This window comes from Parambassis ranga, chromosome 14 (genome assembly GCF_900634625.1).
Source record: "Parambassis ranga chromosome 14, fParRan2.1, whole genome shotgun sequence".
Lineage (NCBI taxonomy): Eukaryota > Metazoa > Chordata > Actinopteri > Ambassidae > Parambassis > Parambassis ranga.
Window position 1 is genome coordinate 6,729,602 of NC_041034.1, and position 26,104 is coordinate 6,755,705.

At 42.5% G+C, this 26,104-nt stretch overlaps 1 protein-coding gene across 2 annotated transcripts; it reads left to right on the forward strand.

The window, feature by feature from the left end:
- Window positions 1-1,370: 1,370 nt before the first annotated feature.
- dpysl3 (dihydropyrimidinase like 3) lies at window positions 1,371-25,543 on the forward strand. 2 transcript variants are annotated; one of them, XM_028421492.1, is made up of 14 exons: window positions 1,371-1,544; window positions 9,741-9,829; window positions 10,648-10,832; window positions 11,820-11,984; window positions 12,067-12,128; window positions 13,029-13,109; window positions 14,056-14,124; window positions 15,282-15,402; window positions 16,800-16,956; window positions 17,186-17,327; window positions 17,851-18,021; window positions 20,816-20,995; window positions 22,293-22,464; window positions 25,084-25,543. In XM_028421492.1, the coding sequence occupies exons 1-14, from the start codon at window positions 1,506-1,508 to the stop codon at window positions 25,176-25,178; spliced, it is 1,728 nt and encodes a 575-aa protein (XP_028277293.1). In that variant the 5' UTR covers window positions 1,371-1,505; the 3' UTR covers window positions 25,179-25,543. The 2 variants fall into 2 exon arrangements, with proteins under 2 accessions (XP_028277293.1, XP_028277294.1); XM_028421493.1 differs by having other exon boundaries at window positions 22,293-22,446.
- Window positions 25,544-26,104: the final 561 nt, after the last annotated feature.

The window sequence follows — 26,104 nt, forward strand, 5'->3', positions numbered from 1 at the left end:
ATTGTAGATGTTACACACACACACACACATAGAAGGCACGCCTTCAGTTCCTGCTCTCACATGTATGTCAGGACCTCTCTATGGCTGTTGAGGAGGGGAGTGGTGAAGGCAAGGACGGGTAGAGTGAAGAGGGGAGTGGGAGGTTGGGGAGGGGGTCCACTTTAGGTTCAAACAATAGAGACACATGGCTGGGTGGCGACATGCAGAGAGAGAGAGAGAGAGAGAGTGTGTGTGTGTGTGGTGTGTGGGGAGTAGACATGTGGGGTGTGTAATGTAGTGGACAGGCTCTGTGACAGCTGCTACACCATTTTGCTCCACAAAACAGCAGAGAAATAATAATTATAGATTTATGGACATAAATAAAGCTGTGCATTTAATGTTATCTCACACTGTTTATAAACATACTGTATGGCTTTTCTTCTCAGTAAATAGATTTTAAAATTTTATTGTAGTTTGTAGCAAAAGAAAAAGTGGTTGATTACTATCGACAGTGTATTAATCCTTCAACCTGCATGATAACGTGCTTTAAGCTACAAAAGTGTATTGGCTTGTTACAGCAGCTGGGCCTTCAGCCTTTAGGGTTAGGGGGCTTTGTCAGTGCTGGGCCTGGAAGCAGGCTATAGGCTAGATACCATGGTATCTAATGTCTGCTTACCCTGAGCTTCAGCTATTGCTGCATCTCATTTGTGAACTCCCTGTCTGTCAACATGATTGACAAGAGGTCAGAATGAAGAAAAATAGCTTCTCTTCTTCCTCTTCCTCAGTAGTCAGTTAGTCACTTTATAGCCTATCTTTGGTATTAGGATTAAGATTAAGATGAACCTTATTAATCCATGTAGGGAAATTAGGTAAAAAATAATGGTATAATGGTAAAACTAAACTTCTTTGGCATGCCACTTATAGTACATATCCCATTTTTTAGGTTTATATACTAACAATATATATATATATGTACATATTTTTTGCAAATACTAAGGATTCATTAAGGAATACAGTGTTTATGCTCCTTTTGTTCTTTTCCCCATATTACTTCTAATCAATCAAGTATTATTCTCCAATCAATAATCTTTCTCAATGGTTTTAGCGATCAATACACAGACATGGAATTTTAAACCAGCTCCTTCAGATCAATCTCCTTCCATCTCAGGCAGGAAAATCTCTGATATGTGAATTGTATCTTGTACTGGATGCACTTTATGTGTGGTAAAAATGTGTGACAGCTCTGTAATGCAAGACAACTGGATGGAGGCTGCTCAGCAGCTGCTCCACTGCGCCCTCAGGTGGAAAGATTGTGGCATCGAGTCTCTATAGAGCCTGCTGCTATACTGAAGGGAGGGGCCGTGCGAGTGGACCATAGACGCTCCCACAGCACTCCATACGAGGCACTGCACATCGCGCTGACAGAGGAGCGACCGTTCCTTCAAGCTCCCATCCAGGCGAGGCTCGCTGCAGCATCCGTAACGAGGGATTTATCGTGTTTTTGTAAAGGTGGACTCGGATAAAAGATGTCTTATCAAGGAAAAAAGAACATCCCAAAGATCACAGTGAGTTTTGAAAAAAGGGGAGTTATTTCTGCTTCACTGGCTGCAGGAACTTTAATGCCTGCTGCTGCAAATCACTGCGTGCGCTGTCGTTTCTCTGTGATTTATTAGGAGGAATATGCACTTGAGTGTTTAGTCAGACATGAGTGCAGGGAAAGACAATATAAAATGCGCAGAGTGATATGGCATGACCGGCTGCCATAGTGACAGCCAGGCAAAAGAGATAAGGCGTTTTCTTAAAGGTGTCCTGCATCTTCTTTGTTAAAGGGGATCCATGCCGGCTCACCGTGGAAAAAATCTGTGATGTTTCAGCCGGCAGTTCTGCTGCGCGCAGTGAAGGGTTATACCCCATTATACTATCATATATAATAATATGCATTATTGTAATTTTATTGTAAATTAAGGAAATACCTTTATTACAAAAAAACATTAATTAAACTATACACCAGGCTGATATTTCAATGAAAAGAGGCCGGTTTTAGCCATTTTTTGCCAACCAACCCAATCAATCACTAGCATGGGAGGATATTGAACAGTGCTGCTCTCATTTTCAATGACCCCCCCCCCCCTTCATTTTGATGCACTGTCTTTAAAGTATTTTCTAATATGTTAGAAAATGAGCAAGCTAAAGTGAGCAATGAAAAAAAATGTATTTCTTGTCCATCAGCTCATTGTTTCTTATTTATTTTATGCAAAGAATGAAGTACACCCCCACTCCTGCATGTTACAGACAGGGCCTGTGTTGCAGGCTGGTGTGGTGCAGCAGAGAGTGAGAGGGAGAGGAGGAAAGGAAAGGACATGAGGAGGAGTGGGGGAGGAATACACGCCCATTTGTGATGAGGAGCCGGCCTCGTAACGGGGCGCTTGCATTTCTGCATCAAGGGAAGGAGCGAGGATTCAGGCTGCCTGTCAGAGGAGGGGTGGGGAGAGAGGGAGGGTTGAATTCGGGGCAGACTGGTGTTACACACAGCGAGCCAGCTGGGTGTGTGTTACAACTGCAGAGGAACCTCTCCCACTCCCCACTCCTTCTTTTTTCTGTGCCACAGTCTGAAATGCCTGCCTTCCACTTCTCATTGTTGCGGCTCGGGCTGCGGCTCAGGGGTGTGTTGCTCTGCCTTTGTCTCATCTCCTCAGCTGATTTCACACCACGCAGGGATGATTTGAGGTAGACTTGTGTAGCCGGTGTATTGTGGCTAATAATGCCATTACTCCTAAAGTAGGGCATGTCACTGTGATGTGTCAATCTAGGCCAGAATTATCAGTGTGCACTTGTTTTACACAGTCATTATGAGGATGGACATTTTAATTTTAACAATGCCCATAAAGGCATGGTGATTATGTCAAAAAACACACATCCACAGACAGAGAGACAGCTTTAAATGGAGCGTGACACTCACCAAGATAAGATCTGTCTGCTCTCTTCTTAGATTATCAGGTAAATCACAGACTGCGAGGGTTTGTAACATGAGTGACTTGTGTGCACGTCGATGGCCTCAAGATACATGATATCAGGTTTTTAACAGGAAATTGAGACAAGATCTGTCCAGCTGCAACCAGCAAGTTAATGCAGCTCCCACCACAGTACAAAGTAACTCATTGATGTCACAGATATAATGTAGTTTCATGCTTCTTTTATCCACAAGGAACTCATTCATTAAGAAATGTTTGTATACAGATCTGCCAGTGTGAAGTGGAGTGCAAGCCTTAAATCTTCTTAGGTTTGTTGACACAGGTTTGGGGGTACAAGAGCTCTTAAAAATACTTCACACAATTCTGTTTTGCATCTTGGTGTCAAAGCTTTTCAGCAGCTATTATCATTCAAGCAGGATCCTTGTTATTTAAGGTAGACAACCTCCATATAAGTAAGCACCACTTATCATCTACTAACATGTGAGGAAGGTTGGAAGGGTGGATAGATGGGTCAACAACAACCAGCCAGTGTAGGAAAATGTCCATCCAAAGATAAAAACTAGCCCTAGCTGGACAGATGAAGTGTTTATCCCCCATGGTTGAGAATCGAAGCCAATGTGGAAGTGTTAAAAATTGCAGTTCACACCACAGCCTCTAGGGGCTGACTCCAACAATGAAAAATGCCCAACTCTACAGCCAGGTACAAAAAATGTTTCTGGTATTTATAAGTTCCCCTTATGGACTCAAAATTGTGCATAATTATGATCGCTTTGAGTGTCAGATGTGTGCTGTATCACAGCAGGAGCTGCCCATGTGTCTCTGCTTCACTCACGCTCCACCTCTTTGGAGTTAAGGCAGACTGTGATGCTGCCAACATGGTGCCTCCCAGAGACTCAAAACAGAGCTTGAGAAACCAAGGGGTGCTATCACAGAAGCTCCCTTCATAGTTTTGTTTATTGTAAATGTCAGCTTGATTGAAAGTATACAAGAAATAAGACTGTATAAAAGTGGCCAACCCTACTCCTTCATCCTCTCATATTAGACTTTAGAGCAGATGCTAGCAGCGCTAGCTGGTCACTTAGATAGATAGGTTCCTCTGCAGCACTATACTCTGACATAAAGTCACAGCTGTTCTTATAAATACCTAAAAAATAAATATTGGAGGCACTCAATTATCCTCGTTGGTTTCTTTAAGTAAAAATGTGTCCCCTCTTAGGTCGGATTAACACCACAAAATCCTTCAATATCAACACAAATCCTTCCACAGGGTGACGTTAAATATTGTACCTGTGTCCGACCCTCCTCACTTCTCTGACTCCCAGCTGTTTATACATGTCTGTCCTCTGCCAGAGTGGCTCTGTCAGATTTCTAGGTGTGGTTCTTCCCGTTCCCTCATATACCCACTTACAGCAGCACCAGTGTTGTTCCAGGCTGGGACATGTCACCAGTAATCCCCTCCTCCAGCTGGAATGAGCATCTGTGGGCATAAAAACACAGCAGCTCTGCCCGGGAAAATGAAACCTGTACCCCCACCACCACCCCACCGCCCCACACCCCACCCTAACTCCCAGACCAAACCGTCACCATGCGGGTTGCAGCAAAAGTGGGCTTGAGCGCAAACAAAATACCCCGCGGCCACCCAGACGTTGCAAGTGGGACTCGCCATGGCAACGGACATACAGGAAAATACAGTTCAGTTTTTCATGTGGCCATGTGATTTGACACACACACTTAGATTCAGCAACACACACAAACCAAAAAGAAAGTCAATGATTCAACTAGTTTGATTCAGACGGATCCCAATTTTTTGTGTTGCCATGGTTACGCAGTTACTCCTGCCTATCACAAAATCAGCATTCCAGCTGAGCAGGATCTCTGTGTGTCTGGCAGGAGACTCTGCAATTAATTTAGATGGATACGTTTCATTGTTTTCACGTTTCCAGAATGAGAACTGTGCAGTTTTTGGGTAAAGAGTAAATATTTTTGATTGCTAGGCAACAGTGCTGCAGCAGAGGCACTGGTGCACATTCACGATGACTTCCCTCTTCCACTGGTCCCCCGCCTGCCTCCCCACAGCTCCCTCCTCCACCCACACAAAGGTCTCCGTCACAGCTAATGGAGGTTTCCTCTAATATCCTGTCAGCCCTCTTTGACCTGATTTTGTGGTTGTGGAGTTTTTCCAAGAGCATTCCCACTTGTGGAGTGGCTATTAGTAATTTGCATCCCATTTTATAAGCTATTCTCCCTATACAGTCTGGTGAAAGTGGAAAAAAGTTGTCAGAGGATATCAGCGTAGTAGCACAAGGACAACATCCTGCTGGCTATTTTGGATTGCTGGCTGGCTTGTGTTACAAAAAAATGACAGTTTCCTGTGCAGAGAGAGAGAGAGAGAGGGACTTTATTTTTGGTCCTTTGTTTTTGCTAAGAGATAAATGGCGAGATATTTTTTTCCACCTGAACTTTCCTCTGCGTTGTTGGCAGAAATGAAAACAGATGAGCCTGTCAGTACTGGTGAAAAGTTGCAGTTGAAGCAGTTAAAAAGGTTTAAAAATAACTTCATATGCATCAAAAGTAAAAGCGAATACTGACATGTTGTCAGAATATCGAGGCATGATTTTTGCATTGAAGCTAATCCTCTGATCCTCTGAAGAGAGCTGAAAAAACATCCACTGTTAAACCAGAGTTGCAACTAGACCAGAGTCATGTAAGTTTTACTACCCAGAAAAAAACATCCAAAAACACACTGTGACCTTTCAAGCTGCCTCTGTGCTGCGTTTCTTCTCCTTGTTGCAATCATTCAGGGATTAGATCAACTAAAATGTTGCTTCATCATCATCTCTGTAATAAAATATCAATAAGGTACTTCATCGGTGCCAGACTGCTATACAAAAACAGAAGTTAGCCCGATTTGAGGCTTTTTGGAGAAGGAAGCCAGCCGTGCACAGCTCATCCATGGAGGTCTTCTCTGGAAGCTGTAACAGTAATGTGACTGACAAATGAGGACATGGCCAGTGACCCTGGAAGGTCAGAGCAAATCAGGATCAACATCATAAATGATGTCTTATGTAAAATATAAGAAGATCAAATGCTGAACCAATGCATATTATGATGTTGTTTTGAGGGTGTGTCCCAGTTTGAATGTTGACTTTTCAACATTAGGCCATGGTTTCAAATCAATGTCCACTACATAGGCAATGACAGGTCTGATGCACTTGATGTTTTGACTCTTTGTTTTGCATCTAGACTTAATTGGATAAGTCTCTTATTAAATCCGATGTTGTGCCAAAGATGCATTAACTCAAGGCTGCTAAAGGCCAATGTGCTAATGGTATTAATGGTAGCTATACACTCCACTGTCTCCTAAGTGGTCAGGTCAGAATTGTTGTAAATGGCATATGGACAGATGGAAGGAGATGGAGTTGTGTGATGTTTGATGTATCAGTAAGTTAAGAAAATGTTTGAATGTATACATCTATAGGTAACATTTGCATGATAAGTTTATTTTCTCACTTTCAGAATGTTTAAACAGTCTCTGAATGTACGTACAGTGACTGAAGCCACCATCTTGTGGTCAAGCAGTCCAATCTCACACTCCATAATCTCCATATGACAACATTAGCCACTAAGTTTCATAAAGTTGTTCCAGGGCTGCAACAACAAATGCATCACATTGTGGATTATTCCATCTCGTTAGTGTTGTGTCAAATGTTTTAAGTTCATTTCCATAACCGCATAATAGCACAGAGGGTTAACTCACTGCTGGAGAAATATTGATATATTAAGAAAAGCTGCAAAAACTTTTTACAGTGCACAGTCCTGGATAGATCCTGACACATTTAACCACACACATGCACATGTAACTGTGGCTTCATTTTGGCAACATCATAATGCTATCTGATATATTTACTGTAATATGTGTGACATATTGCTGTTTGCGGTTGAATGACATGAGCCCTGTGTTGTTTGAGGCCGTTGGTCACAGATATTCTAAGCCACAGTTAGATTTATGAAGTGTGAGTAAGACAGACTCTTTTTTTATGATTATGTGTTTTTGACAGGTTGGACATAGTCTGCACAGCAATCACTTGGATTTAAGGCATGGGTGTTTTTACATTTTGGACATGCTGGTTGCTGCTCAATAGATGCATACTGTTATATGTCTGATTGATGATTTGAGTTGTTGATGTTTTAACATCGAATTTCCACTGACTGGAAAGGCATTGCCTGAGCAGCTTAGTCCAAGGACAGATACTGGGTTATAATGGAAAGCTATTGATTGTTAAATGTGGCCTCTTGCTTGTTATCGGCCAATGGGCAGAAGCTAAAAAGAAGAGTGTGAGTGTTGTGAGAGAGCGAGAGAAAGAGAGAGAGACTGGTTAAGCACTTCACTGAGGGACCCATGCATGAAGGCACACCCCTCACTGCAGTGTTATAAATCAGACAAAAACTCTTCCAGTGCAGTTGATGAGAACAGGTCAGCATTACTGAGATGAACTCCATTACTGTCATGTTAGAGTGCCTGCTTATATTATCGATCATGCTTTTCATTAATCAATAAACTGATTTTTGTTGTGTCTAGCCATCTTTACAAAACATTTTAGGCAACAACGAAACAGTAAGAAGCCACAAATTATTAACTTTACTCGTTAAATGACTGAAACTTTCTTCACATACATTTCTGTGCATACTGGTAGATTCATTTCTTACTAACTTTTTGTGCTGTTTCTCATGCAACCAGTAGATTAACATACTCTCATGAAGTTTGAGTCCCTGGGCTAATGAGAGACAGTGTCAGAGCAGCGAGTTCCACAGTATGATCTATGCTGCTGCTGTGTTCCAGCTGCTGATCACTGTGTGTGTTGTAATGTGTTGCTTCAGGGTGTGGTTGCTTGGCAATTCTTTGGGCTCTGCTTCACACTCCTCCATCATCACCACCACCACCACACACACACAAACACAGGAATACTCACAACGTGTATGAGCTCACCAGATATTACGTATGCTTGTACATGCAAAACCATATTGTGTATTTTTTTTTCTGTTTTAATGTGGGAGAGAATGGCTGGAGTTTATTATAGTGATGAAACTCTGGGTCCACTGCCAGGGCTCTAAATCACTGCACACATTCACTGATGGGGAATATGGTAGTTTGTCCCTCCTCGCAGGGTGAGGAACTGAGTCATGCCATTTTACAGTGCAGATATATAAATGAGGATACAACTCTACATTCTTTTTTTCTTCAATAAATTACCTTTAATGGTCTTATTACATACACATATGTGCATTTCATGTTTCAGCTTAAAATGTCCTGATTCCAGCCAAAAGCTGCTGTGCGTCTTTGTCTGTGCTAGCCTCGCCCCTTTCTGGAAGGAAAGGACAGCCAAAGAAAGGCTGTGTGATTTCAGTACCAAAGATATCCCAGTGAAAATGAGGCAGGACATCCAAAATGGCAGATGAAAAGAAGCTATGTTAGGAGGCAGACTGTTGATCGTGGGGATATGTGCACCCTTGTGACACCTCAAGCTGTTTATTTTTTTCACTTGCTGTCAGAGCGTTATGCAACAGGGTATGGAGTTAGGTGAGGATCATCATAAACACAAGAATGTACAACATTAAGCACGTTATAGAAGAAAAACCACTGTGATGAGTCCCCACCCCGATCACTGCTTTCCATATGTGGCCGAAAAAACATGTTATATTTTCGAGGGCTGAAATATCGACCTCATGTTACATTTTCCCGGTGACAAAAACACACAGTTTGACTGTACACTTTAGACCCAGCTGAGAACAGGGCATATCCCCCTTGTGAAGTCACAAGGGGCTGCAAACCTTAATGGCTTACAGAGTGCTTATAGACATGAATTTTAAGCCCAAATAACCCAAATAAAATTTCTTTGTAGTGTCAGAATCAGCATTTGATTTGAATGATTTAACCACTACATCAAGACAGTGTCTAATTGAACTACCAGTTTAAACAGTTTGATATAAATCACCTAACCAGCAGCTCAGACTGCCACCTCACATCCCCATCTTTCCCTGCAGCCCTCCACCCTGCTGCACAGCCAGTCCATGTACTGTACATCACATCAGCAAATCCAGACACCCTGTCTCCCTTTCCACTCTGGCCTTTTTTTCCCCCCCTGTAGTCATCCCATTGCCATGACAACAGCCTGCAAGAGTCAGTCTATGGTGCAGCAGCATTTTTTTTAAATGTCTGACTGCGTGGCAACATGGAAATGCCCAGCACATCAGGCGATGTTACATTAAAGAGCTGCTCAGAAAGTAATGCTGCGTTATGGCTCCACAGTGGAACATATGTATCACATTAAATGATAAGAATGTTTATTTCATCATCATTAAAAAAAACCCTTCCTGTATTGCGTTTGGTCTGTTGGATAAATGGATTATGCTGTGAAAATAACATCCTTAGTTAGTTTTGTTGCGTAACAAAATCTGGATGAACGCGGTTAAGATGTTAATCCACGATCAGTCCTTAAAAGCAGCTTCCAGCACCAATCTCCCAGCTGATGGTCATTTCAGAAAACAAGACTGCACAAATCAAGAGAAAAAATCTTTACACTTGTGCCTTGTTTTGCTGAGCAGGCAGACCTACAGGGTGGTCCACAGCTAGATTGTGTCTGGATGAATAAATGAATGAAATATTGTTCATGCTCTCTGGGTGGGAAAGGGACATGTCCAGGCACAGAAGGATATTTATTATTTGGAAGTAATTCTTATCTAGATTCATAATAATTCTCCTCTTGTCCTCCCATTTTTTTTTCTCTGCAGAGCGACAGGCTTCTGATCAAAGGCGGGAGGATCGTGAATGATGACCAGTCCTTCCATGCTGATATCTACATGGAGGATGGCCTCATTAAGTAAGTCCTCCACTGACCCAGTTTCTGCTTTCACTCTTTTCCATTCACTGTATCTGTCTGCTCTTTCCTAAATTGTTTCTGGTGGTCGTTTACACCTCATTGCGGTTCAAACTTTAGCACCCAATCTTGTCCCCAAATCTGTCTCCACCCGACCAGATGAGGCCCGGGTAGTTTGGCTGAATTCCTCTCCTCTCTTTTTTTTTTCCTCGCTGTCCTGTTCTCTCTTGATTTTCCAATTATAGGCTCTTTGTCCCTGTCGCCCCTCTGAGAGAGCGAGGCACCCACAGAAAGCCTGGTGTTGCATAATAAACACCCAGATGCCTGCAGCACTATTGAGCTGCTGGCAAACTCACTGAGACACTGGCTTCTGCCTGCCTGGCTGCCTGTCTGTCTGGTTTGTCTCCTCTATAAAGTCTGAAAAACAGAATTTTTTTTTGTAACAGGGTGGAAATGTTGATGTGTTGACATGGTGACAATGTGCTGCTTCAGGCTTGAGTGACTGTTTAAGGGTCAATTGAGGACTTTTTTTTCCTGTGATTCAGTTGTATTTGGAAGTTGTGTTTGTTTTGTAATAGGCTGTAGTATGTGCTTATGGATTTGCTGAATCTGAGGAAAAGGGAGAACGACGTGAAATAACCTGCCATACCCTGTGTCACATTTTACATACCCAAAGTCCTTTTAGTTGTTTCAAACCGAATGTGAACTGTCTAGACCCTCCATTGTTTCTTATCAGACTGTTTTTCTGGGTATTGTTGTTATCATAATCTGTTGTAACTGTATCCCTACTGTGTTTTTACAACAAATTTTCCTCACAACAGGCAGATTGGTGACAACCTGATTGTGCCCGGCGGAGTGAAGACCATCGAGGCCAACGGGAAGATGGTGATCCCTGGGGGCATTGACATCCACACCCACTTCCAGATGCCGTACCGTGGAACCACGACCGTGGATGACTTTTCCCAGGGATCAAAGGCCGCTCTCGCCGGTGGAACGACCATGATCGGTAAAAGAGAACGGACATGCATGGGACAAGTGCTGGGAAAGCTGAACACAAGGGTGCAACAGAGGGGAGGGCAGAGGGGAAGAGAGATTTGGGCAGCCCTCCAAAAGGGGACTGCACAAAAGCTTCAGCATAGGGGGCAGGAGTGAAACAGGGCACCAGTTTGTGTGTGTGTGTGTGTGTGTGTGTGTGGAGACGCTATCACAGCCAACAGCTGGTAGATACCACAGTTCCATTAATACCATTAATGTCTTTTGAGCTGCTCTGTGTGCCCAGACAGACAGACTCACTAACAGGCGTGCTACTGTAGTAAGCTCCATTCAGGGGATCCATTCATTGAGGGATTATATTCCACGGGGTGATGTGTGAGAAAGTGGAAACTGTGTGTCTTGTGTGTCTTCACAAACAGATGATGGAGAGTATGCTGTGATGCCGAACACAGGATGTTTTTTTGTTCTGTGACTGCCGTTTCCAGCTCTATCCTATTAGCATAAGCAGATTGAGTTATCTTTAATGAGATAAAGAAGCTGGTCAGGTGGTGAGCCAGCAGGAGGCCTAACATTAATATTACAGCTGAGTAAGACAATGCGGGATATTCTGTGTGTAGTGATACTGTTGTGTACAATAAGGATTTACTATGTGCATGAATAATTTCAAAACCAGACAACAAGAGTAAATATTCTCTGTACAAAAACTTGCTGAAGTGACAAAAACTTTTTATGGACACACACACACACACTGAAAAAGATGTACAAAATGTAATGTGACATCTGACAAGGTTAGTCCCCACAGGCTGAGCACAGCAGGGACAGACAGCTGATTATGCAAGACAAACTCTAGAGGGAGGGGGCGAAAAAAGAAACACCAGCAGCAGAGAAATCCTGACTCTGTCCCGTCTTCATCTCCATATATTTGACACGATCTCCTCATTTGTGTCTGTCCATTCATTCAGTTTCAACTCTTCTCCTCCTTTTCATGATCTTTCTCTAGTGGACCATGTGATCCCAGAGCCCGGCACCAGCCTGATGGAGGCCTACGACCAGTGGAGGCAGTGGGCTGATGAGAAGGCCTGCTGCGACTACTCCCTCCATGTGGATATCACCCACTGGAATGACAGCGTAAAGCAGGAAGTGGATAATCTCATCAAAGAGAAAGGTAGTGTGTGTGTATATGCTTCACCAAAGATATCAATGAGTGTCCCAGGATTAGAATTGAAGTTTAATGATTGTTTTCACAGGTGTGAACACGTTCCAGGTCTACATGGCTTACAAGGACTACTACCAGATGACTAACAGTGAGGTACTATCATTATAATAATAATAAAAGTTAATCTGTGAATCCAAGTGTTATAATCCCACATTAATCTAGAAGTTTGACCTCTGAGCTAAATCTTAACAAGTCCGATGGTTTGTTACGAAGAAAAGATCGGGAAACCAGCCTCTGATTGGATGAAGCATCTGCCAATCACAACACTTCTTGCTATCACCACCGAATCTAAAACACACAATAAAGGTCTCATTGTAAATGATTTACTGCCTGAAAGCATCACATTAGTAAGGATTATTTTTATGGACTGTAGGAGTTAGAGAAATGAATACGACAACTGAAATCCATGTACATATGAAATATTTGTATGTGTGGCTTCAATAGAAACCTAAAAATGGCGAGCTATTACCTTGGTTTTACTCAGTGTGTAATTTAAATGACATTATTTTATTATAGCAGGCACATGCTTAAAAAATGAAAAAGTTGGCTCTAAGAATGTACAAGCAGTATGAATGATTCAGTATAAAGTATTAGAGAAGCATTTATTGTTATATATTGTTGCTATGTAAACTGTAACATATAGTTCAGAATCCCAGACAGAGGACCCTACATGTTTCTCATGAACCCGTAGTTAATGTGGTTGGTCAGAGGAGCACATGAGGCAACTGAAATAGTCCGGCTTGAAAAACTGATGTCATGCCACTCGCAAAAAAAGCAACACACCACCAACTTCAGCTCATCCCACACAATTCTACCATTTCTGGAGACCACACAGGATAATTGCAGTGTGTCGTGGCAGACATCACATGTAAATTGTGGGCTTCTTTTAAATTGTGGCTTATGGGTGACCCCTGAGTTAAAGAGGAGTGTCTTACGCTTTGTGTAAACAGCCGTGCAGGATTGAAAATATAAATGTGTGCGTTTCTGTTCCAGCTCTATGAGGTCTTCACCTTCTTGGCAGAAAGAGGAGGCATTGTTCAGGTCCATGCTGAAAACGGCGAGATCATCGCTGAGGTATCACAAAAAAAACCTTTTTCCGTTTACTTTCTTTTTTGTGTGTGATTTATTTCTGTTTAGTTCACTTCAGTTCACCTGTCAGGTCATGGCCTTATCAGAGTGCATCTCCACTCCACGCAGACTAAACATACTGTCACTGATGTGAGGACGACTGTGTCTCCTGCAGGACAGTAATGTGTGGGTGTAGTTTATACTGGGCTGGGCTATATTGTGCACCAAAGAAAGTGAATCAGCTGCAATAGCTGGTGGATTAAGAGGGTTGGCATTAGTAAGAGCTACAGGCCATGCCTGGATTCTGTCAGTGTGTGTGTGTGTGTGTGTGTTGGACCTGATTCATTGAAGCTTTGAAGAGCTTTTGCGAAGTCTGATTTCTTTCAAAAATTTTTTACATCCAGATGACTTCATGTCCTTAACTTTAGACCTCAGCTCAGACTTGTGTGTGATGAATGCTGTTAGTGCTGCATGCTCTAATCGAGTGACAGCCGCCATGGATACGAGCCGAAACTGATACTAATGTGCATAAATCTGTTGGGTCTGCTTCAGGTCAACACTGGCTTGAACTTGAATTTTTTTCTCTCTTGGGCCTATATTTATGGCCATTTTAAATTCTTGACACATGCTTCACCTTTCACTTCTATTGCAGGGAATCAGGGAAACACATAGTATGGCGAAACGTGGCCTAAAGCTAAATCCATGGATTGGGTATAGCGGCTATAGGCATCTAAGTACTTACAGCCAACGTAACCCTCTTACAGACACACCTGTCCGTTAATCTGGTGGCATCTGACTGTGTGCGCTTTGTGTCTGAACAAAGGACTGTCTTAATAGACTTGAACTGCCGTACAGTACAGCATATACCCTGTGTGGGCAGAGGATAATAATGCTGCTCATTATACCTTACACAGGCAGCTAACAGCCTCATTTCTGTGTGTTTGTTCAACAGGAGCAAGCCCGGATGCTGCAGATGGGTATCACTGGACCGGAGGGACACGTGCTGAGCAGGCCAGAAGAGGTATAACGTTCACACCCTGTACACAAATGACACGAACTCTTAAAAAATAAAGATTTAAATACCAGGACCTGATGTGTGATTACAAACAGACCGCTGAAGTACAAACATGGCTGTGCATAAACTCACACTTACATTGTTCAGCAGGACATTTTTTTTGGACACATTGTTCTTGTTACACACATGTGTTTTCAGGCACATAAGAGACGCTTAAAGAACAAAAAATCCTCGACTGTTGCTGCTAATGTTCGACAAACAGCAAAATCAAAGACACGCTTTTAACTCCGCAACTTGTCTGGCTTGGATTTTCCATTATGTGGTGCAGAGAAGGGTCCCAACACTATTATAATGTCTAGTGGAGTTTAAAGAATCGAAAACTTTTTTTAAAATTTATTTAATTGAGGCCAGGCCAAGTTGGATTTCTCTTTTTTTAATTTTTTATCAGTATCTGGTGTCCTGTTTGGTTTGAATTTATTGGTCATTGGACCCAGGCTGAGCTCGAGAGCTTAGAATGCAATAATCAGCTGAAGTGTTTGCAGAGTGCAAAACACATGTAGAAGACCATTGTCACATCTGGAGGCATGTTCTTTACTTTTTTCCGTCATTATGTATTGAAAGTGATTGGTGGTCTGGCACTTTTTCAAACTTGGGTGGATTGGGTAGAGTATCGGTGCACTCGCTGAGCCAGCTCTGGCCTGCCATATTCAGCTAAGCTCTGACTGCACGGATATGTCCAAACTAGGGTTGGATTTCACGACATTTGGACTGACATAAGCCTTTTCAAGGTGGATCAACTCAGAGAATGGAGCAGCCGTCACATTGCGAAGCCTTTGCACTCTGGACGTGTCCAAAAAATACGTCCTCCAGTTAGAAAAATGTGCAAGCATGCCTCAGCTTGGTTTATTTTAGTGATTGTTTTCTAAGCTTATTAAATGTGACTGAACATCCTTATTTTATGTAACAGAAGAAATCTTTAACCTCTCCAGTTTATAGAGTTTAAATTATAAGGTTCTGCTTGTCATTTGGGTTAAAGATAAATTGTATAAATAATATAGTTCCAAAAGTACATAACAGGCTGTGGTTAAAAATTTAAGGTTTATTTGAAGATAATTGGAAAAAAAACGTTCTAAGTCAACCGCGCTGTCCTGTCCTTTCTGTAGCTGGAGGCAGAGGCCGTGTTTCGTGCCGTCACCATCGCCAGCCAAACCAACTGCCCTCTCTATGTGACCCGGGTCATGAGCAAGAGTGCCGCCGACATCATCTCACAGGCCCGGAAAAAAGGTACACGTTGAACAGGTTCAAATCTGTGTTCCTGGATGGCAGCCTTTGCCACTGCAGATCCTCCTCTGCTCAGCTCCCCATGCCAAATCTTTTTGTTTCTCCCTCAGCTGTCTGAAGAGATCAGCATAGTAACACAGCCCCTTTACTGTTACTCTGACCTTCTTCCAGGTAGCCCACCAGCAGCACTCCCAATTGGTTCCCAGACAAAAGTGACTTTCTTGGGAGTCACACATTCTGAATGTTTACACTGTTTTGACCAAATTGTTGACGAAATCATCCAGGATCCCACTCTAGGCATCCCCTAGCCTGGCAAGCTATAGAAATAGATCTGGAATCCCTCCCCTTCACAGCCATTTCCACTTGGTTGAAACCTTATCATGCCAGTTATAACAGTTTCTCTATAATGGGGCGGGCTATATGTGATGACATGCTGCTTGCCTCCTTCAAGAATGACTAATACCACCTTGAATTTTCAAGTTTTATAGCAAAAACAGCCATTCACAAGTATATGTATTCCACTGCATGCCATATAGAATAGAAAAATATTAGGCTGGCCTGCCAGGCTATGCATCTCCTGCAATGTCTTAATGCTGCTTCCGGTTCTCATCTGTCCCCTGTAGCTTCAGAACCTAGGGAGCTGCTCTGGGGCAGAGAAGTATGTTGCTGCTGTGTCCTTGTGAATGTACCCTTGAGACACTGATGTTTTTCTCTTTAGATGTGTAGCAACCTTGATGTTGCTTTGCTTTGAAACTTCTTAGGTATTCCACCTTCTACATTGTGTCAAATTCACTGCTTCTATGCCCTTATAAGATGATTTTACTGTCTTTCCTGAAGCTATGTAGTCTGGGAGTCTGTGTCTCTGCTTTCCATAAGGAAAAAAAGATGCTATTCTTAGGAAGATCTTTTTCATTAAGGTACTTTTCTGTGGTTCAGCTGTCACACACATTTCTCTCAGGGAAGAGCAGATGTCTTTGTTAAAAGGCTGGATGTGAGTGCTGACCTCAGATGGCTTTGCAGCTGCATACACCCGTTAGTGGCCTTTAGGCACCTTTGATTGGATCCATTCCTAAGAACCTACATTGAAAGCAGAAACACTGATGTGTGAGGGTGAAGGACCATAAAAAAAAACTCAAAGGCAGACACGTGTTAGTGACAGGAATCAGACCCTGGATCACCACGCATGGAAGAAGAGGCTCAGCTGCAACTGAGCCAAAGTGGAAATTTGTACGTAGCCAAAAGCAGGATGGTTCCTCTGCTGCAAACACTCTGACGAATGAATTACTTAAGCTTTTAGTTAGATTAAACTGCTGGTAAATTAATCAGGCCTAAGTGATGCAACTCATGATTCTGTAAATGCCAAGAATACACCTGACATTTTGCTCTTATTTCTTTCTCAGGAAATGTTGTGTTTGGGGAGCCAATCACAGCCAGTCTGGGGACCGATGGGACACATTACTGGAGCAAGAACTGGGCCAAGGCTGCTTCTTTCGTAACATCGCCTCCTCTCAGCCCTGATCCCACCACTCCAGACTATCTGCACACACTGCTGGCCAGGTACACATCACTTATCACTTTTGATAAATCCACAGTTTTTACACAACCTCACCTGGCAAGTGAGTTATAGCAACATATAGAACCAGGAAACATGAGTAATGGCCCGTACTGGAGGAAAGCTGCTGTTGGTCTGTGTTCTGTCTGTAGATATATGTCATTGTTTGTAGAAAGTTTCTTATGTGCACAGACGTGATTTAATTTCATGTACATGTTTCCTCTTCTTCTCTAGTGGAGACCTGAGTGTGACTGGCAGCGCTCACTGTACCTTCAGCGTGGCCCAGAAGGCCATTGGCAAGGATGACTTCACTCAGATCCCAGAAGGTGTCAACGGAGTGGAGGAGAGAATGGTTCTCATCTGGGACAAAGCTGTGGTGAGGAATCCTTAGGTTATTTGTTTTTCCATTTTTTTTAAACTTTGGAAAATTAGAAGATTTGTTTCTTTTTTATTTTCATTCACTTGTGCTGTTCCACCTTAGCTTCAGCCATCTGGAGTGTCTTCCACTGCATTTTATTTTACTCTCCCTTTTATAGTTGTGTTTTGCTCTCTTCTTTTTTTTCATATCTTTTCATTTAGCACACTACCCTTATTTTTCCTCCTTTCACGTTATCACTGCATCAGAATGTGGCTAACGTGCAGCCTTGTTGAACTCTGTAAAGAAAACTTGGGCTAACAGCTGGTGTTTTTTTTAAATCATGACAGACCCCGACTTGCTGCTTCCCTCTGCTTCACCTTTTTAACTTCAACAAACTGTTCTATTTGGAAAAGATTTTTTAAAAAATGAACATAGTGAAAGATATAGTTCATCTGTTGGGCTTCATGTATCCCTCCGGTGGTCAGTACGCTAACATTTCCAGTCACTTTTTCTTCTTTTTTTGTTTCTTTTCTACCCTCAGACTACAGGTAAGATGGATGAGAACATGTTTGTGGCCGTCACCAGCACTAACGCAGCCAAGATCCTGAACCTGTACCCCCGTAAGGGTCGGATCGCCGTGGGCTCTGATGCCGACCTGGTCATCTGGGACACAGACTCTATTCGCACCATCACTGCCAAGACGCACAACTCGGTATGCACACTTTTCCACTGCAGATATGTATTTTAAAAAAGCACTTTATTGGTTCTCAGCTTCTCAGTTTGGTGATTAAATATGATCACTAAGTGGCAAAATCAGGAAAAGACAGTGACAGGGAATAGGAGTTAAACGCTTTGATGAAGTGGGGGGATTTCTTTTTAGGAAAGCAGTCAAGTAGAGTATGTGATACGAGATAAGTGTCTACATCTGTGTGTGTGTGTGAGTATGAGACAAAGGAAAAAAAGACAGAGAGAGAGAAAAAGAAGGTTTCAGAGGAGAGATATAGAGCGAGAGCACATTTTTGAGAAGCTTCCAGATTACTTTCAGTTCCCCTGAACGGAAATGAAGTCTCAGTGGATCTTCACTACTAATCTGACTCGCACCGCACTCCCCGTATGACCAGGTCTTAATGTGAAACTGAGCCAAAAACCATCAGCAATGAATTAAAGTATGGATTATTTACATGTACTTTTATTTAGTTTATAAATACAATAAAAAAAATCTGTCAGTGATACCCCAAAAAAATCCCTGTACAGTCTACCAACGGAACCTATGTGCTGTATAATCAAGAGGTATTTCCTTCCTCTATATCACTTTCACTTGTTCAAATCATCCAAAATACACTAATGAGTGGAAAAGTGGTTTTTATAAAGAATGTATTCACCACACAAGATTCTGCTAAAGAAAATACTAATGTTTCAAATACTTTTCATAAAACTCCAGAGACTTTGGACATCTGTACACACACTGCATTTCATACGTAGAAAAAGTTTTCTTTGTGGGGTTTTATGGGAAATGAGCAATTAGAATATGAACTGGAAGTTCAACATGACTTCCATTTACTGCATCCCTTTCACTCTCACTGTATTTACTTTGACTCTTTTTCGTGCAGTGGTCAGGGTCAGGGGTTGCAGGAGAAAGCCATAAATCACAGCTAGAAGGCCACCCAGTTTTAATACATTAATATGTGGAAAAGTCTGTTCACCTGGCTTCTCTCAAACAGTCCTTAGACGTTTTACATGTTCTAGCAGTGGTATTGTTCCAACAAGCGGTTTTACTTTTGGAAGTCTGGACCACCAAGTGCAACAAAAACACAAGCCTGTGAGGTTATCATTTGAAATGTCACATTATGAATGAGTATTAACATCAGTAACTTTAAACTTAAAGTAAATGATGGTTTTGGTCTCTGTTGACAAGTTCTCTGTTCCTTATGTGAGGGAGTGATTTTTTTTCCATTACAACCGTTTTAATTATATGAGGACTCACAATTATGAGTGACAGGCACAAGCACATTATAGCACAACCTGCCTTCCTCTGTGGCCCTAAGCTCACCTCAGCTCCACCGCTTTGCCTGTATGTGGTGTTTAGGTGGACTGTGACACTGCCAACATGGTCAGAGCCTCCTACAGGGAGTCAAAGCTCTCTTCAGAAGCCTCGGACACTCTGTCCATAGTTGTACACTGTCTGTGATCCTGCTGCATCCTTTGTCCTTACATAAGGTCTAAGAATTTGTCATGTACACACTGTGTGTATGTATCAATATACACAGACATATGTAAGTGATGAGGATCCCACACAGGCAGCAGAGGAAATTAAAGCTTTACCAGCCTTGAACAAAACATTTACAGAAGTACATGAGTGGGGGAAGAAAAGTGTTTACTAACAAAATATGTTAGACTTTATTTTGCCTTGTTTTAAGGTTTTATGTTGGCTTGTTATATATAGAATAGTGTGCTGTCTCCTGATGGAGGAGACAGTGAGATCTGGACTAATAATATGCTTTCTCTAAATGTGGAGTACTTCCACTGAGGATCAGTGGGATCTTACATAATGATGTCAACCTTTCATTTCCTGCTGCTGCTCCTTCCAGATAAAATAACAGAAGGAAGCAGAGGACAAGAGCGCAGCGGCTCCCAGTTACAATACCTTAATGGACAGTCTGAAACTGCAGTAACTCTGTTTACCAGCTCACAGTGGTCGGGGAATGCTTCCCTCAGTCTTATCACCAAACCTACATGAGGTGCTTGTTGCTGTCAGCATAAAAGTACATAGATGCACATAAGGATATCTGGATGCATAGAAGAGAACAGACAGCACTACACACACACCGAGACACACTCGGCTCCGTCATGACATCATGTTTGGCATGCAGTGAGTCTCAGTTATGTCCTGTTCTGGCCTGATTTTGGACGGCAGCAGAAAACTGTGCCGTGTGCAGAGGAAGTGAGCAACAATGGAATGATGGGAGGGGACCACCGCAGATCACACAAAACATGCTAAGAAAAAAAGGACATAAGGGCACAAACGGGTAAAGAAGACAAAAAATAAAGAAAGAATAACAGGAAAGAATGTGCCAGAGTGAGAACTACTACAAAAGACAGCTGGATGATGGCAGCTGCTTGCACATGCCAAACCAACAAGTGTAAGAAACAAGGTGATAAATGAAAAAGGATGGGAGAAAGAGAGAGAGAGAGAGAGAGGGACGTTTATGCCTCCACTTTTTCTCTTGATCGGTCCTCCCACAGCCACCCCTGTTCCTCATCTGCTGCATCCCTTATTATTTAATCAGGCCTCCAAGGGGTTTGGATGTTGCAAAATAACAATGCAAGCACACGACAAAGTAATTGAAAACACAAGTTTTTCTCTTATTGCTTTTTGCTGCTGTGTTACTTTAATGATCCTGTGTACCCATGTTTGTTTACTGAAGCCGCTCTCTTTTCTCTTGCTTTAAACACTGTGTTGAATTGGATTGAACAAAGTTTCCTTCCTATTTCTGTGTTTGTTTTAGGCTGCTGAATACAATATATTTGAGGGCATGGAGCTGCGTGGAGCCCCACTAGTGGTGATATGCCAGGGCAAGATTGTTCTGGAAGACGGGAACCTTCATGCCACCTCTGGAGTGGGCCGCTTCATCCCCTGCTCTCCCTTCCCTGACTTTGCCTACAAGCGTGTTAAAGCCAGGAAGCAGGTAAAAACGACCTCAGTATGAACCTACACTAATAATTTTACATACCAAATGTAGCTGGAATCTGAAATGCAGAAAGCCGTCACACTGTCGGATGGTTGTCGAAAGCCTGCGCCGTGACTTCACAGCATCAAACTTGTTGTATAAATGAAGGCAAACACAATAAGAAAAATAATTCTTGGTGCTTTAATTACACTTATTTTACAAAAGGGTGAAGTGTAGGGCCTGAAATCGAGGTTAGGATGATGGAGAAAAGAGACGGCAGGGAGGATGGAGGCAGTGAAGTGGGATGCGGGGGAGATACAGTAAGTCTGACATCACCCTCCAGGGTTCAGCCACAGGTCTGTACTGTGAGGGTGGTCTAGGCTTTGTCATCATGGCTATAAAGGGATAAAGTGAATTTGGTTTCAGATAACTCTTTCAGATAGACCTACCACATACAGTAAAGGACCACTTATACTTTAGAAGTTTTAAAAATGATTCCCAAATTTACAGTGATAGAAGTCTGTGCCCTTTCACACATGCAGCAGACTCATTCAAAGGGCCAGGATGATGGTTTGTGACAAGAAACACATTGACTGCAGGAGTCCAGGAGATGTATCTTTATGCTAAGCTAACTTTAGCGTACAAGCATGAGAGTTGTAGCAATATATAAGAAAGGATCCCATTCCTAAAAGAGGTCCAAGGTCAAAGGGAGTTTGCACCTTGAAAGAAGGTAGATTTCCATTCTCAGCACATCCTCCAGGATCCCATTGAATCAATAGATTTACATCAGCGTCTTCTTCAAGCAGACCCTGCTGTCTGCTCTCTCGCCATCATTCTTACGGCCCTAGAAATCTCATTGCCCAACAATTTCTTAATTCACAGCTGGCCTCTGATGAGAAAATTGAGCTGTAGTAACAGTGCGCTGTTTATCTTGGTAGCAGTCACTGTTATGCTTTCTTCATTCACAGATGTCTCTTTTTAAGTCTTGTCAAAGCTCCCAAGATTCCACTGAGTCACGCCACTGACAGACATACAGACAACGGCTTGTTCGCTAGCAGCGTAAAGTTTCAACATGAATTTCAAAGAATACAAATGCTGTGTTTGTGCCTCTAATCTCTAGAAGGGTTTGATTATGTGTCTGTGTTTGTGTGTGTTTGTATAAATCTGGAACTCGTTCTTAGGAAAAGGGCTCTGAGAAACGCATATATAATTCCGACAAACATTTATACAAACAGCTATGTAATACTAAACATGTGTGAACTTGTTTAATCTTTTGTTTTCACCACCTCCTGCTCTGGTTCTTTTTGTGCTGCAGCTGGCGGTCCTGAGGGCAGTGCCTAGGGGGATGTACGACGGCCCCGTGTCTGAATTCTCCATGTCCCGCGGCGGGACCCCCTCGGCCTCGGCTCGCACTTCGCCCACCAAACAGCCTGTCAGAAACCTGCACCAGTCTGGATTTAGTCTAGCAGGTAACCCTGCACCATGCGGTGAGCCCAGCTTTTTTAATAGAACCGAAACATCTCTATTAGTTTTGTATGTACACACGCCCATGACTCTCAGCCCATCATGTGATATTTAGCATGTTTAGATACAGTATGCATTCTCAAGATTGCTCTTGGCTGTAGCCTTCAGTCTGCAGAGTAATAAACTCTCATTATCTTGTTTCATGCAGCATATCACCCTCCCTTAAAACAGAGTTTGGACTGTTTATACAACAATTTGTCTGTTTATGCATGTCATTAAGTTAGCGCTCTAGCTAAAGCTAGCACATAAATCTCCACAGTCAGTTGAAGTTAACTGGATATCTGTGTTTACATGCTACATGTGACACTTTTCTCATCTGTTGACTACATTTTACACACAGTTAAGCCTCAAACATGCACTTTACCAACAATTTATTCACAGACTGCCTCAGGTATTCCTTTAAAATCTAATCTGAGCCACAAATCCTCACTTTGAATATCACACCTCACTAAATGTAGTCTGGAGCTTTACCAGCACTATGAGAGGTGATTGATGAGTTTGTAGCAACCATCACTGTTTTGATCCCTGAAAACCAAAGGCAATGACCTCGCTTCACAGAGCTCCCTTGAAGCAAAAAACTGTTTTGTTTTTCATCTCTGAAGTCAGAAGACGTGTTGGACCCAAGACCTCATTCAATCAGTGGGTCACAGTCTTGCATTGATGACAGTCCTTCCAGGACAGCTGTCATCTTCCAGGCTTTTATTTTCCATCTTAGGAAGACTGGCACCAACCAGCGCTGCCACTACATCCACATGGACCTGCTAGGGTGAAAAGCTCTTGTGGCCGTGGCAGTGGATGACTGAACTAAGGCGGATGTTCTCAGAGACTATTAATGATCCGGACCAGATGCACAAAATTGATCAAAATCAAATTAATTCAAAGGGCTGGACTGCACATGAGTGTAATCACAGCGGCACAATCAATCAAAGTGTTCCATTAAATAAGTCTTAATGTGACTAAAATATGTTTGAGGGCTCTGTACAGTCTCCTTTAAGCATTAAGTCCAAAAGAGTTTTGGCTTCAGTCCTGAAACATTCAAAGCATCTGGACACAGTCTGTTAAGAAGTGCCTATCTAATGTGAGAGATCACAATAGGATCATTTGCCTTTGACATTTGTTCCATTATGCAGGGCTGCTGAGTGACACTGATTGTGCCCATATGCCTGTTCTGTTCTGTGGATTAGTGTAGATTCAGTGGAGGCTTGTGAGAATGATCAAACTATCAAACAGTGACACATTATGGTGAAAAAACACACACACACACAGTCAGCTTTTCCACTGTTTTATAATCAAACAGAGCGAGCAAAGATAATTCTGTCCTCCCTGACAGACTAAATGTGTCCATGTGTAACATGAAATCAGTGAGAACAATCAATTTTTAATAGATGATAACTCATCTTGAAAGGAAATTACACAGACCCATGTTTAGCTTTTGGCTGTCCTGAGCGACCTATGAGATGATGTATGCTACCTCATTGATGCAAAAAGAAAGTGACCTCGGCTGGAAAGAATTTCCAAATTTGAGTACATGAATTTAGAAGGGGAGTAAAGCTGCTCCTGCTTTCCCAGGCCTCCAACGTGTGTGTGTGTGTGTGTGTGTACACTCATAAAGAGTCATATCTATTTTAGTTGTTTCAGGGGCTACCACCTGCAGAGCTGATTTACTGTCTGGGATAGATTGCTTGCTTAGACACAGTGCATCACCGTCTGACATCACTCTGCTTTCCATTTATACACTCACCGATAATTTGCAGCAGCAGACGTTGTGGCTCATGCTTTGGAAGCGCCCTTCTTTATGTCAAACTCTAGCATCTTTTGTTAATGTTTCAGCATACAGCACACGATCTGCTGAAATTTGAATTCGGCTGTCGCCTCGGCGACACACACACCATACATCACTGATGTCTCTAGTGCCTGGAAAGTAATGAGAGTGCATGACAACAATTATTTGTGTGTTATGCATGGAAGCTACTTCAGAACAATAGCCACTTTTGTCACAATAACCAACAGTATGAAGTCTATCTCATTACATTGTTGAATAAATCCTTTCAAAATAACAGTACAATTGTCATTTTACACACACAGAGTCTCTCCAGCTGCCATTTATGAATGAAATTCCATCAGTTTCCTTCAATTTTTTTAACTATTAACACTCTAAAAGGTAGGGTAGAAGTTTTGAAAACTCAGTGAGAGTCAGCCAGATCTCGAAAGTAAACACACGCCCCTTTCTCTCGGGGCTCACCCAAAAGCCACGCCTCCCAATCACATGGATGCGCATTACCTGAAGACGAGCTGCGGTCTGTGACTTCGGCCACCATGCACTCTGGTGCGTGCAGAGCAGGAAGAGAGCAGCCAACCAGCCAATACTCCGCGCAGGGGCGCCTCGCAGGATTGGCTGATGTTTAGCGTTTTATAGCTTCCACACGTGATTCATATTCTTCATTTTAATGTGAAACTGCCGAACTAATTGGTTGCTATCGGATTGTAAAGAGAAATTACACTAATTTAACAAAAAGTGCATCAGAATGAAATCTCCTACCCTACCTTTAATCTTTGAATTTCTCCTCTTTTTTTATGTCCAGGTCCCCCCACCCCAGATGACATCCCTATCAGGCCTGCTGGCCGGCGTATCGTAGTGCCCCCTGGTGGTCGTTCCAACATCACATCTCTCAGTTAAACAACCTAAAAGACGACAAGCCAGAGTGCAGGATGGTTGGAGGGAGGGAATGGGGAGGGAAGCAGAGAAGGAAAGAGGGAGGGAGGGAGAGGGGTGGAGGAGAAGATGCAGAGGACCATGATTAGTTAAAAAAAAAATGCAAAACACTGAATCCTCATGCCTTACCTGTCACAATGCTACTATGCTCGGATGAGAATAGCATCCTTTTTCCTGGAGAGTTTGGGCCAGACTTGGTTTGAAATTGTTACTAAAGCACACAACACATGACCACTGATAGCTTCACTTCTACTTAGTACAGAATACACCACACCTACAGGGGAAACAAAGGTCACTTGGTGCTTTAGTGATACAAAAATACACCAGTAGAAAAATCATATTAAAGCTTTGTATTCTCAAAGGAAAACGGATACAGCTTTTCTCATAATGATGCTCTGGTTCTTTCATCCTGTTTGGCTTTCAATGTCACCCGCCCCCTTTTCAGTAGCCTGCTTTCTCCATAGTCGGCAAAAACACTAGAACCCACATAGCCATGTATTATCTTGCAGTACCGTTGATTAGTTCTAGGTGGCATTGTATATATAGTAGATGTAGCTTTGTGAATGATGTTGTTGCAGCCTGTTTGGGATTACTGGACCAAGTAAAGAGGTACTTATCAGATCTCAGAGCAGGAGTGCTGTCGGGCGTGGAGCTGCATGGGCCGCATTTACACTGGTGACGTGATCCATGATCCCATTTGCTCCCCTCCTCTGAGGTGTGTGATGTATACCGTCCCCTATGATGTACTGTACTGACTATTGATGTTTTAAAACAAAAAGAAGGAAAGAGACTTTGTGAAGAAGAAATATAAGAAAGGATTTTACTAGTCTTTATCCCCAAAAGGTTTATGTCCGTTTTTATTTTCCTGCGCTCCAATCATTGCTCTATAA

Excerpts from the sequence above, each read along its gene's own strand:
- dpysl3 (XM_028421492.1), top strand. The coding sequence starts at position 1,506 with ATGTCTTATCAAGGAAAAAAGAACATCCCAAAGATCACA. Across the intron at positions 1,545-9,740 it reads AGAACATCCCAAAGATCACA|AGCGACAGGCTTCTGATCAA; the intron begins GTGAGTTTTGAA and ends TTTTCTCTGCAG. Across the intron at positions 13,110-14,055 it reads ACGGCGAGATCATCGCTGAG|GAGCAAGCCCGGATGCTGCA; the intron begins GTATCACAAAAA and ends TTTGTTCAACAG.